The sequence below is a fragment of the Lutra lutra genome, chromosome 7, assembly GCF_902655055.1.
Source record: "Lutra lutra chromosome 7, mLutLut1.2, whole genome shotgun sequence".
In the NCBI taxonomy this organism is placed as follows: Eukaryota; Metazoa; Chordata; class Mammalia; order Carnivora; family Mustelidae; genus Lutra; species Lutra lutra.
This window is the reverse complement of record NC_062284.1, coordinates 32,335,539-32,353,407: the sequence shown is the minus strand read 5'-3', so window position 1 is coordinate 32,353,407 and position 17,869 is coordinate 32,335,539. Positions and strand designations below refer to the sequence as shown.

At 37.7% G+C, this 17,869-nt stretch overlaps 1 protein-coding gene across 1 annotated transcript in view; it reads left to right on the top strand.

Moving 5' to 3' along the window:
• Positions 1-16,548, top strand: part of ARIH1 (ariadne RBR E3 ubiquitin protein ligase 1) — a 113,620-nt gene extending 97,072 nt beyond the window's left edge. The window contains exons 11-14 of the mRNA XM_047735764.1: positions 3,985-4,042; positions 9,973-10,233; positions 12,042-12,154; positions 13,156-16,548. Coding sequence (XP_047591720.1) covers positions 3,985-4,042; positions 9,973-10,233; positions 12,042-12,154; positions 13,156-13,240 — 517 coding nt within the window. The 3' untranslated portion in view covers positions 13,241-16,548. The remainder of the gene's footprint in view (positions 1-3,984; positions 4,043-9,972; positions 10,234-12,041; positions 12,155-13,155) is intronic.
• The last annotated feature ends 1,321 nt before the right edge of the window (positions 16,549-17,869 follow it).

Genomic DNA, 17,869 nt, shown 5'->3' with positions numbered 1-17,869 from the left:
TCCAGAGAGAGGGATAAATTAGGCATATTTCACAGAGCAAGTAACATTTAAGAAGAATTTTAAGAGGGATTAAGAGTTCGTTAGTTGAAGGTGGCAGGAAAAATGTTTAGGGCAAAAAGGAGCCTCATGAACAAAGGTAGAATGATGTGAAAGTGCATGGCTTACTTAGAGAAGAATTGCATTATCTAATATGTCTGTCTAGGCAGTAGTTGAAATCTAAGAGATTATTGGCAAGACCCAACCTGCAGTTGTGTTTTATTTACCCTTGTGTGCCATTAGACAGAAATGTGTCCCAAACTTGAAAAATTGGAAAATTGCCCAGTGCAATCCAGACTTTTGGCCTTTCTTTGAAACAGGAAAAAACCTGCATTCCTGCTTGACAACATTCGCCTGAAATTGATTAGTATCCCCTTACATGAGGTCTTTACTTTCTAGTTTGATTTATTTCCCAAGACTGAATCTTCAAGGCACTTGCATGTATCATGATGGCACTATATTTAGAAGATGGCATCATTTTTAGTAGAGATAATATATCTCCGTTCTGTACATATTTCCTAGCAGTTTGGGAAAATGCAAGTTAGGTTCGTGATGTCTTGAGTTTTGAAAAAAGGGAGCCAGCACATCTCCTGGTAAAAACGAGAGTATTTCTGAGTGTTATAATACACAAATGACCCATCTCACTAATTTGTGTTATCTGCCTATTGGCACTTTAGTTTGTGGCCCCTCCTAAGTTGTGGGGCATAGGAAAAGAGTTAGAACGTAGACCGGCACTTAAAGTAGTTTGGACATTATCAGAAGGATTTTAAGTGGGAGTTACCTGATTAGATCTGTAATTTAGGTGAGACAGCTCTATATTATGTGCTTTACATACATTACCTCAGAATTGTGGCTGCTTTGTAGAGAGTGAAATGCGAGGGGGAAATTGCAGGGGCAGGTCAGAAGGAGGCTCTCACCTTAAGACAATGGCAAGTCTTTTCTTTTAGTTTCGTTGGAACTTTTATTAGTTTCATTAGAGGAATAGTGGGAGGGATTACTTGCCTGAATTTAATTCTGAATTAGGTAAAACTGATTGGTTGTGTGGAGTAAAGAAAGTGATTTTGCCACTGTCAAAGCCAAGGAGAAGAGTATTGGGGGTTGTTAGCCTGGCAGACAGGTACTCTAGATTTTTAAGAAGCAAGCTGGGGAATTAGACTATTCCCAGAAACTAAATTCACTCTAGTATATTTAAACCAATAAGCATAATGAATGGAGAAGAAGAGTTACTAAAAAATACAAATTCTTGTTAAAGATACATTTTTAATTTATTTGTAAGAGAGAGAGAGCACAAGCAGGGGAAGGGGCACACAGAGGCAGAAGCAAGCTCCTCGTTGAGCAAGGAACCAAATGGTGGTACTCGATCCCAGGACACTGAGATCATGACTTGAGCCAAAGGTAGATGGTCGACCAACTGAGCCACCCACGTGTCCCAAAGATATATTTGTTTGTATGTAAGGAAATCTCTGAACATAACTCAAATTTTAAAGAAGTTGTATTAAAAACTGAGCAAAGGGGCACCTGGGTGGCTCAGTCAGTTAAGTGTCTGCCTTCTGCTCAGGTCATGATCCAGGGTCCTGGGATTGAGCCCCACGTTGGGCTTGCTGCTCAGTGGGAAGCCTGCTCCTCCCTTACCTGCTCCCTCTGCTTGTGCTCTCTCTGTCGAATGACTAAATAAAATCTTTAAAAAGAAAAGGAAAGAAAACTGAACAAAAACAAAACAAATGATGGATACAGGAGAATGAAGAACGACCCAGACTAGGGTTGTCAGTTATGTTTCCTGTGTCTTGCCTTTACTCATAGCTAACACTGCAAAATGAATCATGCTATGGTTCCTTATTTAAATCTGAAAATGCCTCAGAATCCTCAAAATAGCATTCTGAGTAGCACTATCCATCATCTGAATTAGAAGTATAGATGAATTCTCCATGCTTTCCTGGCCTTCAGTTCCTTAATAATTTTGGCTGTGTTAAAGTCCAGAGTGAGTTGAAGCTTATAAATATCTTAGAAATACCAAAGGAGAGTTTTTAAGGATATATTAGGTAGGAAGTACAGGTATTTAATAGTTGACCAGTAGAAGGCAAAGAGAGCCAATCTTTGGACTGAATTGAGTAAAGTAATTTTTGGTAAGAGAAGATTATAACCCAAGCTGGGGGGAAATTAATAAATCTCCTGACTCTAGTGAATTGTGGTCTGGGTTACTTTAAAAACTGAAAGATGAGATCAGTAAGCCGTTGTTGGTTATTTTGCTGAGTGGTTAAGCAGAAAGCTACCAAAAACTGAAAGCAGACAAAATGGAATCCCAAATTTCCAAAATTTGTGATTGGTTCCACAAACTACATATGAACCACATAACTTTACTCTTACGTCAAATCCCTGAATCAAATGGTACTCTTAGGATGATGGATTAGGGAATGTTTTGTAGACCTCAGCAGGTGTTTCAGTCTGAGCTGAGAAGTTTGTGGCCTAGGCTATGAATACACACAGGGATATTTGGGATTAATTGAATGTCTATTTCTTGGAGTTACAGGCAGTGGATTTGAGTCTTCCTAATGAAATACTGCCAAGGTTTGCTGAAAGGTTTTGTCCTTATCTTTTTTATTCATGTAACTGTGTACTGCTTTTCTGATTAGTTTTACTGATGACTTTCTTGCACTAATTAGAGAATCTTCCATACATTTTGGAGTAACATCATAGAAGGATATTAAATATAATATAGACCGTTAAAATCCTGGAAAACTTGATAAGCTGAAACAGTGAGTCCTATTTAACAAGATTTAAATTAAATTCAAAATTCTTCTTTTAGATCTAAAACGATTACTGGTAAAAACATTCTGAAGACATGAGTACAGCATGTGAACATTATATATAGTCCATAATAAGGGGTGACCCTCAGTTGGGAGACAGGCATGTTTAATGCTTAGCTCTGAATCCCTAGTTATATGACCTTAAGTATGTTACTTATTTTCTCAAAACTTAATTCTTTGCTTAATGAGGATAAGGAGGATAATAATGCACATTTCATAAGGTGGTTCAGGGAATTGAATGTGATAGCACATTTAGAGGCTTTAGTAGTAAATGGGTGATACGTAGTAAGCACTCAAGTATCAGCTGCTTCCATAATGTAGACTCCCAGAAAAGCAGAGGTAGAGTTAATCAGAACAAGGGAATTGCCAGTCTTGTTCATCTCCACTCTGAGCTGACTTCTGGGCACGTTTCCCCTGCTTCTCATTTTGTGTGTCATTCAGTTCTCAGTGACTCTTGTAAACTGTAATAGCATGTAAAGCATATAGCATAGGAACTATTACAGGGTAGTCCATCAACTGTAGGTTCTCTTTGGTTTATAAAGATAAGAAGGTAACTGGAAAAATTGGAAATATTTGACATAAATAACAGAAAGCTAGGAAATAAGACCTCTTTCTTCAAAAACTGAGTTAGAAGTTCAAACTGCAGGGGCACCTGAGTGGCTCTGTCATTTAAGCGTCTGCCTTCAGCTCAGGTCATGATCTCAGGGTCTTGGGATTGAGCCCTGTGGCAGGCTTCCTGCTCAGCAGGGAATCTGCTTCTCTCTCTCTCCCTCTACCGCTCCCCATCACTCGTTCTCTCTCTCTCTCTCCCCCCCCCTCAAATTAATAAATAAAATCTTTAAAAAACAAAAAAGGCTCAAACTGCAGTCAGGAATGGAAGTTCTAGAATGACAGTGTTTTCTAATGATTACAAGTGAGCTGATTTGGAATGAACTACTTCAGGAGGTGGGGAATCTAACACTTTGAATTCCTTTCAGTCTTGTAATTCTGTTATAATGGTAGAACCCTGGGCATTTTAAATACCTCAGTTTACCTGTATAAAGAATATTGCTTCTAGATATTTCTGAATCCAGGCTAAAATTCTGTGGTTTGTTCCTTTTTCATTGATTTTTGGCCTTACAGAATCCTCTTAATTTACTTTAAGGTACAACTGTAACCGCTATAATGAGGATGACGCAAAGGCAGCAAGAGATGCACAGGAGGTAAGTACCTTTATTTTCAGGCAATAGTTGAACAAGAATGCGCTTCAGTGTTTATTAGGGGACAATTCAGCCTAAGTTTTCAATTCTGAAAGAGTTATGGAAAGGCACTCCAGTAAATACTGGGTACCTGTGTGTGTTTAGAAAAGGAATCTTACCCAAGATGTCTATCAGTAGCACTCCTGTTGATAGGTTTTTTTGCTTTCTTTTAATTAATCTAGTCATGTAGCACAGTTCTGGATTTTAGTAGTTTTGATGACAAGATTTTCTCACCCCAGCAAGGAGTCTAGAGAACAGTACTTCTTAAATAGTTTTGCTGCTGTTTATATGCATTCTTACTTTTTTTCTTTTTAAACCTCATTATTCATCATCAAGTGGTAAGGATTATAGATGAGCTGATTTAGAATGGACTACCTCAGGAAGGGAGAGTTCCCTATTACTGGTTAGGGATATAACTCACTGTTGTAGAAGGATTTAAACACTAGGTGTGAATTACCCTCCTCAGCACTTTGAGTTCCTTTCAGCCTGGTAATTCTGTCCTAATTGCAGAATCTTGGAATTTAGTTATTCCTTACATTCATCTATTCCATATTGAAATTCCCTAGTTGTCCCAAAAATATTCTTTTCAAATGGTTTTCCTTACTAGGATGTCATTCAAAACATCTGTTGCTTATTTTTTGACTTTTTAAATGTTCCTTGGGGTGCCTGGGTAGGTCACTTGTTAAACATCTGCCTTTGGCTCAGGTTATGATCCCAGAGTCCTGGGATCAAATCGCACATTGAGCTCCTTGCTCAGAAGGAAGCCTGCTTCTCCCTCTCCCACTACCCCTGCTTGTGTTCCCTCTCTCGCTGTCTCTCTCTCTCAAATAAATAAATAAAATCTTCAAAAAAAAAATTAAATGTTCTTTTAAAATTTCTTTCTAATTAAAACTACCATAAGTACAAAAGAATATATATAGTCTCATCTATCATATTGTTAGAAGTGAGAGTTCTGTGTCTCACTTTTTTAAAAAGCTAGACAAAATGATGAGTGGTGTTTCACAGATTCTCAAAAATATCTGTGATCCTTTTTTTTTTTTTTTTTTAAGATTTTATTTATTTATTCGACAGAGAGAGATCACAAGTAGGCAGAGAGGCAGGCAGAGAGAGAGAGAGGAGGAAGCAGGCTCCCCGAGGAGCAGAAAGCCCGATGCGGGGCTCGATCCCAGGACCCTGGGATCATGACCTGAGCCACCAAGTTGCCCCATCTGTGGGGAAAAAATGCCCACAAATTCCAATGTTAATTTAAGTTATATTCATTATGATATTACTTTAATGTTTCAACATAAAACCAGCTGTAAACTCTTAATGCTCTTATACAACTATAGAACCAAACAAGAAAACTGCAAAACCTATGAGACTCAAGTTAAAATTAATTTGACAAGTAAATTGTTGAAATTAAGTTACTATTGATAAACTGTTGGATGGCCCAAGTTTTTTGTTTTATTTTTCTTTTAAGATTTTACTTATTTTATTTGTCTCAGAGAGAGAGAGAGCACAAACAGGGGGAGCAGCAGGTAGAAGGAGAAGCAGCCTCCCCACCAGGCAGGGAGCTTCATGTGGGATTCGATCCCAGGACCCTGGGATCATGACCTGAGTGGAAGGCAGATGCTTAACGGACTGAGCCACCCAGGCATCCTGGCCCAAGTTTTTTTAAATTGAATGTTACTATGCTACTAAGTGCCATGTGGCAACTTGTTTTCCCACCAACTTTCTAGATCTCAGTTACTACAAATCTTTATTGCTCTAGTGCATCTGATTTGGTTTGATCAGAATTTATCATTGATGTATTCTCTGTCACTCGTTTTCCTTATTAGGTTAGTGCAGTTAAAGTTAATATTTCTGGGGCACCTGGGTGGCTCAGTGGGTTAAGCCTCTGCCTTCAGCTTGGGTCATGATCTCAGGGTCCTGGGATCGAGCCCCACATCAGGCTCTCTGCTCAGCAGGGAGCCTGCTTCCCCTCGCCCCCCCACCCCACCTGCTACTCTGCCTACTTGTGATCTCTCTCTCTCTCTGTTAAATAAATAAATCTTTAAAAAAAAAAAAAAAAGTTAATGTTGCTTAATGCCAGTTTTAGCCATTTCACAAATGTAAGACCTGAAATAAAACTTGGGTTCTTAATTATAAATTTATTGAAATGATCCCAGAGTGTTTGTGTTTTCTTTAGATTGTCATCAGATTTTAAAATACTTCTAAATCCCATGGTTTGTTTAGACCAGATCATTTGTCTCCCCTACTCCACTCCTATTGAGTATGCTTAAACTCCCAATTTGAGATGCATCATGCTATGTAGTTTTAATATAAAAGTTCTATATGAGGGGCGCCTGGGTGGCTCAGTGGGTTAAAGCCTCTGCCTTCGGCCTAGGTCATGATCCCAGGGTCCTGGGATCGAGCCCCACATCAGGCTCTCTGCTCAGCAGGGAGCCTGCTTCCCCTTCTCTCTCTGCCTGCCTCTCTGCCTACTTGTGATCTCTGTCTGTCAAATAAATAAATAAAATAAATAAATAAAATAAATAAATAAAATCTTTTTAAAGAAAAATAAAAGTTCTATACGAGAGTCATGCTTTTCCAGCCTCCCATTTGGACTTGATTCTACTTTTGTATTTTTTTTATTTAGCTCAGTTTGTCATTGCATTTCTTTCTATTGTTGTTTGTTTGATTTAATCTTAGCCTTTCTCCCTTATGGCTTGCTCCTGTTTTAAGCAGTCACGATTGTGTTAAATCCTGTTGAAGAAACCATAAATTTCTCTAAAGTTTATTCTAATTCTGATAATAGTTATCCTATAGAGAATAGTCTACAGAAAAATGTTCTTTTTTTCTTAAGCTGCATTATATTTTTCTTAATTACTGTGGTATAGGCTTTTAGTTTTTCCTTCTGAATGAAGTGTAATCTTGCTAGATCTAGCCAGATACGGTATTCACCAGTAGAGAAAGTATATGAGTTATCCTTGGTCTGATTTGGGTGCTGGTAGACTCTCTTTCTGAGATCTACAGGGAGGGCGGATTATATTGTGTATAGCTTCTAAACCAGTTTCTAACATGTAGATTCTATAGGCACATTATTTTTCTATTTTGCATCTTTTGGACTAAACTAGAATCTTCTGATCCTGTGGGTGTACAGAGAAAGATTTTATGAGTGGCTTTATTTACTTGTTTAGTGGAAGCTGTTCCTCCCAGAATGGAGCACACCATTTCATGCTCATCAGGCCTCTTTCCTCACTTTCCCTACTCTGGTAATCTGGAATAGTATTCACTGGGAGTTGTAGCCTTAAAAAGTGCAAGAAGGTTGATACACAGTCCAGAAAGAACGGAGATGGACAGTTGAGTACTTTGGAAAGGTGTATACCTGTTTTGTAGAAAGTTGTTGACTTAACATATGTGCCATGGTGCTGTTCATGGTGGACATTTGGATTTTATTTTCTAGACCAGGAGAGTCAGTATATTTTTCTGTAAAGGGCCAGTGGTAAATATTTTTAGCTTTACAGACTATATGGTCTCTTTACAACAATTCAACTCTGCCTCTGATCTTGAAATGCTAAATCAGCCATAGACTCAGATGAGTAGGCATGACAAGAGTTATGGACAGAAGTTGAACAAAGTTTCAAGTTAACTTTATTTACAAAACCAGGCAGCAGCTGGATTTTGGCTCACAGGCCAAAGTTTGCTCATCTCTGTTCTAAGCTCTAAGCGGTCAGGTTTGTTCTTTTGGGTTTTCTTCCAAAGTATTTTCAGGTCATCACTCAGTGCATTTCTCAATCCAGGTTCTGGCATTTGATTTAAAAGTTGGTCTTATTTGCAGTGGTGGAATTGGTTCATGTTGAATTTTAGAGGTATTTTAGTTAGAAGCTTGTAGGATTACTGAATCATTAAATCAATTACTAAATCAAGTCCACTAACATCATATATTTTAATTTGGTAGTTTGTTTTTTTCTATTTAATCTTGGAAATTTGACAGGCTTGAGAATATTAATGCTTTGGGGGGAGATAAAATGCCAAGCTGATTATTTTCTACATATTAGATTTTAGACATAATTGGCATTAATTTTTCAATTAACACATATTTAATAACATTAATATTGCAATTTTCCAGTGTATAAGCATTGATTTGATACCTCTCTGATTCGTGAGTAGTAATAATAGGTTTTTTTAGATGTTTCAGTGTTGCATGATACTGGATCATGTGATTGGCTAATTATGTGGTTCATAGTATTTCTAAATAGGAACCCAGTCATAGGGCCTGGTAGCTCTGTGCTATTTGTAGTCTCTGAGGATTAAGGAGAGGAAAAGGAAATGACAGTAAAAAGAAATACATAGGGGCACCTGGGTGGCTCAGTTGCTTAAGCGTCTGCCTTCTCAGGTCATGACCCCATAGTCCTGGGATCGAGTCCCACATCAAGCTTCTGGTTCAGCAGGAAGTCTACTTCTCCCTCTTTCCCCTACTCTGCTCATACTCTCTCTTCCCCCCCCCCCTCAAATAAATAAAATCTTTAAAAAAAAAAAAGGGAAATACATATGTGTGGTAAGAAACCCTTTCATAGTGGTTGCATTTAACAAATATTTATTAATTTCTGCATATTAGGCAGTAGAGATAACAATATTACTTTGCTTGTTTTGTTTTTTTTTTTAATAATACTACTTTTTTAAAAAGTCTATCTCTAGAGACTTACAGTATACTCTGAGAGACCACGGGGAATTCTTTTTGCAGTCTGATAAATAATATGAAACAAATCTAGACCAGATATCATATTGTTTCTTTGGTAATACTTCATGTATCATTAAATATACTTTTTTTTATTTTAAAGATTTTATTTATTTATTTGTCAGAGAGAGAGAGGGAGGGAGAGCAAGCACAGGCAGACGGAATGGCAGGCAGAGGCAGAGGGAGAAGCAGGCTCCCTGATGAGCAAGGAGCCCGATGTGAGACTCGATCCCAGGACGCTGGGATCATGACCTGAGCCGAAGGCAGCTGCTTAACCAACTGAGCCACCCAGGCGTCCCTAAATATACTTTTAAAGTATATTTTCCTTACTCTTTTACTATGACTTTTACTATAACTGCAATACCATTTTTATCTTTATATATATATGTTCTTGAAGCAATTACTTTGTTAATATCATTAACTATCCAATGTTCAAGTGTCTCCATTTATCTCATAAATTTTCTTTTATAGTTGGGTTCAAATCAGGATCTACGCAGGCCCACAAATTGGATTTGATTGATATCTTTTGAGTATTCTCTAATCTATAGGTCTACTGTTCCCCTTTTTACCCCCTCCATGTTGCTATTAATTTGTTGAGGAGATTAAGTCATTCCTTTAAATTTTTCACATTCTGGATTTTGCTGATTATAACTCCCTGGTGTCATTTAGTAGGTTCTTTTATCCCTGTATTTCCTGAAACCGGTGGCTAATTCTAGATATTCAAATTCAAACTCAGTTGGGGAGTGAGAGGGACACCTATCTGTTGATACTGTAGACTTAACTTTGATATTATATGAGGAGTTAGATGATGTCTGGCTGCCTCTCTGTTGTTTTCTACTTTAAAATATTGCTGCCTCTTAACTTGTTTGCTTATTGAACAGTGCTATCCTGTAGAACTTTCTATGATGGAGATGTTCTTTATGGCCCTGACCACAAGTGGCTTTTGAGCACTGGGAAACTGAATTTTTTATTTTAGTTTAAATAGCCACAGGTGGCCAGTGGCTGCCATATTGGGAAATAACAGGTGTAGGATATTCATAGAAGTATTAAATAACAAAAGGTCGCAAGAGATATCTGTTTATTCCCGATTTTACCCTAAATTCCTGTATTGTTTCACCTGTAAATATATCAGCTTTTGTGTGTATTTGATATACTTGTTATAATTACATGTCCGTAATTTTTCTTAATGGGACAGCGATCTAGGGCAGCCCTGCAGAGGTACCTGTTCTACTGTAATCGCTATATGAACCACATGCAGAGTCTACGCTTTGAGCACAAACTCTATGCTCAGGTGAAGCAGAAAATGGAGGAGATGCAACAGCACAACATGTCCTGGATTGAGGTGCAATTCCTGAAGAAAGCAGTTGATGTCCTCTGCCAGTGTCGTGCCACACTCATGTACACTTATGTCTTCGCTTTCTACCTCAAAAAGAATAACCAGTCCATTATCTTTGAGGTAGGAATAGTTACTGAGTGGGGGGAACAAAATTCCTGTGTCATAGGACTACTTGGTCTTTCATAGATAAGATATATATGAGTTTTAAAGATTGCTGTTTGCTCAGAATTTAGATTTCTTGTCCTAAACTGCATTCAAATTGACGTGGTTTAACCAGCTAGTGATTAAATGTGCAGGCTCTGGAGTCAGCCCTGAATTTAAAACTGGACTTCAGCACTTTCTCTCTCTGTTGACTTGGAGCAAATTACTTAATGTTATCTAAATCTCATTTCAAAATGGAAGTAAATACTTCTCAAGGATGTTAACAAGGTTTAAGTGAGACAATACACATATATTGCTTATACAGCACCTGGCAAATTGTAAGTTCTCAGTAAAAGTCTTTATTCAGGCAAAACTAGTATCTGGTATTAGAAGTTAATATGGTGGTCACCTTTGGTGGAAAAGTAGTGACTACTAACGGGCTTTTAGGAGTAAAGGTTTTTCAACTAGAGACGCTCATTTAAAAATTGATGCAAAGGGGCACCTGGGTGGCTCAGTTGGTTTAGCATATGACTTTGGCTCAGATCATGATCCCAGGGTTCTGGGATCGATCCCTGCATTGGGCTCGCTGCTCAGTGGGGAGCCTGATTCTCACTCCCTCTGTTGCTACCCCTGTTGGCCTGCTCTCTCTCACATAGATAAATCTTTTTTAAAAAAATAATATTGATGTATAGTAAAAAAGAATGTGATCTTGCTATTTGCAGCAACATGGATGGACCTAGGGAGTATAATTCTCAGTAAATTGATTTCACTCATATGGAATTTAAGAAATAAAACAAATGATCAAACAAACAAAAAAACCCACTCTTAAATACAGAGACCAAACCTGTGGTTACCTGAGGAGAGGTGGTTGGATGGATGGGTGAAATAGGTGATGGTGATTAAGAGGTATAGACTCCACTCACAAAATAATTAATCAAGAGATGAAAAAGTATAGGATGGGGGGCACCTGGGTGGCTCAGTGGGTTAAGCCTCTGCCTTCAGCTTAGGTCATGATCTCAGCGTCCTGGGATTGAGCCCCACATCGGGCTCTCTGCTCAGCGGGGAGCCTGCTTCTCCCCTCCTCTCTCTGCCTGCCTCTCTGCCTACTTGTGATCTCTCTCTGTCAAATAAATAAATAAAATCTTTAAAAAAAAGAAAAAGAAAAAGTATAGTCAGTAAGATGGTATTGACATTTTTTGGTGACAGATGGTGACTATACTTCTCGTGATGAGCATTATGTAAAGAATTGTTGAATCACTATATTGTACACCTGAAACTAACATAAACTGCATGTTAAAAATTGATGCATAAAACATTGATATTCATAGGTGACTAGACAATAACCCTGACCAGCAGATGGGATTTAAATGGGTAAATGCACAGAACTAGCCATAGTAGTAAAGGGTAACAATTTTAATCTTCCATGGATTGTTCCAGGAATGGGTTTATATTTTTCCCTCAAGTTTCCCCTCTTTTGAGTTTCAGCAGATAGCAGTTTGCAGAGCTGGAATATTCCAAAAGACTTTTCTTAATCCTTTTCAGGACTTTTTCTTGATATTCTTCCAGTGGTAATGGGTATATCTTTCTAAAAATATAAAAAATTATCCTGGAAAAAAAGAGAACAGGTTGTTAGAGGTGAAAATTACAAAGAGTTTACAGGTGCAGAAACCACCTGTGAAAAGTCAGTGTTGAGAATAGTCTGTAGGCAAAGCAGCAGCCAGGATGGTATATCTTTTAGCTTTCATCTAAGCCCTACTTTACTATGTATTCTTCCTCCTCTCTTGCAGAATAACCAAGCAGATCTAGAAAACGCCACAGAGGTGCTTTCGGGCTACCTCGAACGAGATATTTCCCAAGATTCTCTGCAGGATATAAAGCAAAAAGTACAAGATAAGTACAGGTGGGATTTCTTTACCAGTTGTTGAGTGGAAGTTCCTGGCCCTGTGCGTTAGTGACCAAGTTAGATGATAGTGGAACTTGGATTTAGCATATTCAGTAACTGTGTTGCTGCCATGTTTCCCACAGATTGCTTCTGTCTTTCAGGCAACAAATTGCAGATAGTAGTGCTAGTCAAGCATTTATTCCACTGGCTAGTTCTGCTTCTTCCATTCAGCTTTCTCTACTTAGTTGCCACATTATGAGGAAGAAAGAACCTAAGAAGGGGCAAATGGTTATTAGGAGGAAGGGTGAGACTAGGATGTTGGCTCTGTCTAGTCTGGGGATTCTGGGAATCATGGCTATCGACAGGTATGCTAACCAAGCTCTTTTAGAGTTTTTCTTAGATTTGTTTTTCCTAAGGAGAGGATTACTTTGTCTTAGGGTTAGAAGATACTTCCAAATTTGCTGCCTCTTAAGCTAATAAAGTTGCAAAATATTTGCTTTCTCAAATGGAGCTATTTCCGCCGAAGTTGTTTCCTGACAGATACTAATATCTTTTTCATAGTAGTAGAAACTTTGGGCATTTGAAAGACTTGGAGATTCAGTCCCAAGTAATATTTTCACTTCCCTTAGTCAACTTATAGCTATTACATTGTGTTTATAGTCACTTTCACAGCACAGATTTTATAGCAGTTAATCGGTAACCCTGTACTTCTTTCTGAAACTATTACTTATCTGTAGAATGACAGAATTGAATCAAATGCTTTCTAAGGGTCTTAGGAATTTCTAACATTTTATTACTCTTAAATTAATTCTCAAAACCGGGAATCAGAGCTTTTGAAGAATACCTTTTTAAAATTAGAAAACAGTTTGTTGTGTACATCTAGAGATGAAAATGCCCCTATTAAAAAAAAAACAAGTGCTTGTTCCAAGTCTGTTTAAACTGTAAAACTAAGTTAATGCCTCTTTTTTTATTATTGGAGGCTGACAAGTGTTTTTTTTTTTCTCCTTCTTTGATTGCAGATACTGTGAGAGTCGACGAAGGGTTTTGTTACAGCATGTGCATGAAGGCTATGAAAAAGATCTGTGGGAGTACATTGAGGACTGAGAATGGCCCTGCATAAAATGAACTCTGAAAACTTTACCATCTAGAGTGCTCATGCAATTAAAACAAAACAAAACAAACACAAACAAGGAGGCACTAAGCCTGTTCTGACACCTCTGGTCTGTAGTACCAGAATTCTGTTTTGTTAACGGAAAGTTTAAGTAAATTATATTGTAATAAAAAAAAAAAGGTAGATAAACCATTGTACAACAGTATTCTAGGCCGCCAAAAAAAGTGTGACAGACACACTAAAAGCCCTCCAACTTTAACTTGTAACGTAGCTTCATTCTCAAAGCTGACTCCTTTTTTTCTTTTTTCTTTTTCCTGAGTATAGTACAGTTAAAATTTAAAACAGCTCCTTGACACTGCTTTTCATGTCCAAACCAGCCATTTTGTTGTACTTTGGTAAAGGCCCTCCTCCCCTTCCTCCCTACACATACAGATATACCTACACACACAGACTGACTCTCTTTCTCTCATACCCCAAGGTCACGAGTGAATTAGTGAATTAGTTCCTTGTAAAGAAAATTCTTGGGGCTGGGACGGGGGTAGGCAGCAAGCGGAATTAAAAAAACAAAAAAACTTTGTATATGACTTTTAAAACAAGAAGACAACACAGTATTTTTCAAAATTGTATATAGCGCATATGCATGGACAAAGCAAGCGTGGCACGTGTTTGCATAATGTTTAATTACAAAAAAATATTTATTCTTTAAAAATCTTCAAGATTATGTCTATTTGCTGTGCATTTTCTTTCAGTTTGCTTTATCTTTCCAGGGTTGAGGGTTGGGATAAAGGTGTGTTGGTTTAGCACCTCTGGAAGACCTAACTAGAGCTCTTTGATTTTCCTTTCCTGAGATTACTTTGCCCTTTCTTGTTCTAATATGTCCGTTGCTGGCCATGGGCCTCATGCCTTGAATTCCAGCTCTTGATCAGGGACAGGGAGGTCAAGCTCTGACTTAATGCCATGGCCTGAATAAAGGCTACAACAGGGAGCTTTTTGCTGTCGTTAAGAATGACCCAGTCCCCAACCTCCTCCCCGCTCCATGGCCTCATTCATCTACCTAATAAGCCTTTGTGTGCCTGTGTCATGCACACAGCTGAAGGCTTCCTATCACATCCAGAGGAAACATTTCACTTTTTTCCTTTTTTTTTTTTCTTCCTTAATTGCTGCTTTTGAGCCTTTTAAGATTTTAGTTATGGCTCTTCTCTCACCCCTTCTTTACATTAGGGTGTCAAATAGAATGTTTTTGCTTTAAATATAAATATAAATAAATAGCCATTCACTTAGTTTCAGATTGTGAATTTAAAATGGCAGATACTGAAATTGCTTGTGTGTGTTGCTGTGGGTTCAGTTTGAAGGCAAACACCCCTAGAACATAATATACCCATCTAGTGCATTTAAATAGAAATCACTGAGTTTGCTTCTTTTCTATTGTCAGCAGATAGGAGAATTAATAATGCATTTTAGCTGTGATGTCCATTTTTATGAAATTTCTACTAAGAGCTATGTTAAAAGTAAAGGATGGTGGTGGTTTTATTAACTGTATACCTGTTTAGGCCATTCTGGCTGTGGTATTTTTCAACAGGTCAGCATCCCTAAATCTGTCAGTTTTATACAGGAGTGCAGAGTGAACTAGGCAACTAGATCAAGAGGTCTTAATATTAAATACCAGTTTTCATGACCTCTTTGTCTTCCTCTAAATGACTTGCGCCTAGGGAGTGTTTACCATTTGTGAGGCAGCTTTGTCTGCTCTTGCACTGTACATCTTATTACTCCATTGGGAAGTAGGTTCACTTTCCTCTGGCCTTTTGCCTAAGTTAGGCTTTGCTGAATCAACCCTACTTTTCCTTTTAGAAAAAGGTTGTTACATGAGATGTACTTGCAGTTGTTCTTTTCCCATCAAAAATCAGTGAATGTTTGCTGAGTATATTATGCTGCTTCCTTAAACCACTTGTCGCTTTAGGATCAACTTCACCCATACCTTTTATCCTCTCCTCCCTTGCCACCTCAGGTGCAAATCTGAACTCAGTGTCTGCTTCTTCCATAGTCTTTTCTCTCCTCTCCCCCATCATTCATTTGACTTTATTTTAAATGACTGCATCAATCTTAAAAGACATTTATCAAAACTAAGGAGACTTTTTTTTTTTTTTTTTTTTTTTTTAACAGAAAGCTTGAACGAGTTCCTTTCCCTGGTAACTTTGAAAAGCAGCCAGAGTTGCTATCTAGATATATGTGGCTCCCTTAAAATGTTTTGTGTATGTGTGGTGTTTTTTAAAAATCTTATTAACTGCAGTATCTAGGTTTCAGTGTCATAAATCCTCTCTACATGCTCGCCTTGCAACAAGTATCCAAAAACAGTGTGTATACTTCATAATATCAGCTCCACCCATGGAGGAAGAGTGCTTTTTAGAAATGCTTTTTAGTTTCAGTGTTGGCATATTACCTAAGGGTATTGCAGTTGTGGGTGCATTCCCTAATTTGTATGGATCAAGGTGAACTGGCCTTTTCTGAACTTTCAAGCTTTTAACAGCTATCTCCATATTTGACAGAATTCCCTGAGTTTATTGCTTTCATTGTTAGTAGCTTCAGTGACGCCAGCTGGGATAGGCAAGCCATATTGTATGACAGTTTCCCTATTTCACCTACCTAAGTCTTTCTGTCAGAGGGCTCTATTCACGGTAAGCACCAGGGTCTCCTTGTCTTCTTGAGGGCAGTTACCTTGTCTTGAAAGTGCATGCTTCATTTGAACAATTCATTGAGCAGTAGATGGACTTTAAATGATTTTCAATAAAATTTTGATCCAAAGCTCAGGATACACACAGTGGTAAAATTGAGTAGCATATAATATCATCAAACTCTAAATTGTGTAATTTGCTGCGACCCAGATTGTATGTGTTTTATGTGTGTTTAAATAAATATATTAAATACACATGTGTATACATACACACATATATAACAGATCCAAGACTGACTGACTTGATTTGAAATGGTTGAATCTGCAGTGTAAAATGTGGTTCAGCCATGATTAGGAACTGAAATTTAGTACAAGAGAGAAAAGGACTTGATGTAACAAAATCTTTTAGCTACAAATCCCGGTATAGAGCACTTGGGGGATGGGAGGGGGCGGGTTGGTGAGACAATCAGATCGGTAAATTGATTAAATGCTCCTAACCCTGTAATTTTGTGCATAGAGCACCCTGTGCTGTGGAAATAACTGTTCTTAGATTTTCATTGTAACTGGACTGTTCAGGTTGCCCAGAGGGAAAGAACATTCCTAATTCTAATAAAATAAACTTTTATTTTGTTATTCCATTAGTTACTTATGTTTATTTTTATAGTTAAAAAAAAAAAAAGATATATTGGTGGCCCAAGTCACCTGTATTATTACGTGCCTTATTCACTGTTCCTACTTAATATAAAATGACAAGATTTGTTTCTGTTTCTTTGCAGGGAACTGTGAATGAGACCATCCCCCACAATTAACTTGGTTAATGAAGCTTTCAGAGCATTTTCTGAAAGCTTTCCAATTCCTGTCTTGAACATTGAATTTAAATTGCTCTTTGTGTTGTAACAGTGATATTAGATGCTCAGATTTTTTGTCAATTTTTTAAACATAAAATATTTTAAGTCATTTAAACTCCCTTACATTGCTTCCATTTAGCTCACCCTTAAAAGCTACTGGAATGTCTCCTGTAGGGGTGGAGGGAGAGTTTTTTCTTAGAGAAGGTCCCCATAAGTTGGAGATCTCCATCATTGATATTCTAGCCAAATCCAGATTTTAAGACAATTTAATTTGGTTTTATTTGAATCTGTACTTACGAGAGTTCATGTATCACTTTTATCTTCAAAGCACTTTACCTTCTGTTACTGTCTACGTTGGTGTAGAAATTGCTCTGTTTTACAAAAGAAGAAAATAAGGCTCAATGAGGTTAAGTAACTTGCCCAAGATTTCAGTTTCTTCTATCTGAGACTCAATCAAGGTTGTACTACCTCTTTGTATATTAATTTGGTCTCAGAATGACCTAGCATTCAGTACCAGGAAAGGTAGCTCTTAACGACAGCATTGTGCTTTTAAATCACATAAGAGACTATATAAATGCCTGCCTGTCACTGCTACTATTTGAGGAATGTTACGTACTGTCTCTGATCTTTGATTTGTTGATGCAGTTTCAACTAATGTGGCTCTGTGTTTTGCCCAATCAAATGAAACCAGCCATGAAAGAATAGCCATTGCCACCTTGCTGATTAGGACTGTCCTCGTGGGAAGACCATCACTTGTGATAGTTGAGAGTAAAGGGTTCAGCATTCTTTGATTTGATACAGTGGCCAAGCAATTTGTAGTTAATTGGTCTAGTTATTTGTTCAAGTGAGTTTTTAATATAAAGAATTTTGGATAGCCTGCTGAACTTGTTATAGAATTTGTTTTATAAGTGATAACTGAAAATATACAAAACAGCCGAAATTTGATTGTTTTCAGCATTTCTTGGAACTGGATGGCATATGGGGCTTTAAGAAGAAAAGTAGTGAATATTATGGGGAAATCTTGGCTCCTTCAGGAACAGGAAAAAGTGTTCCCTCAGATTTTGGCCCCTCAGATTTTGTCAGGTTTCTTTGGGGATAAAGTTGAT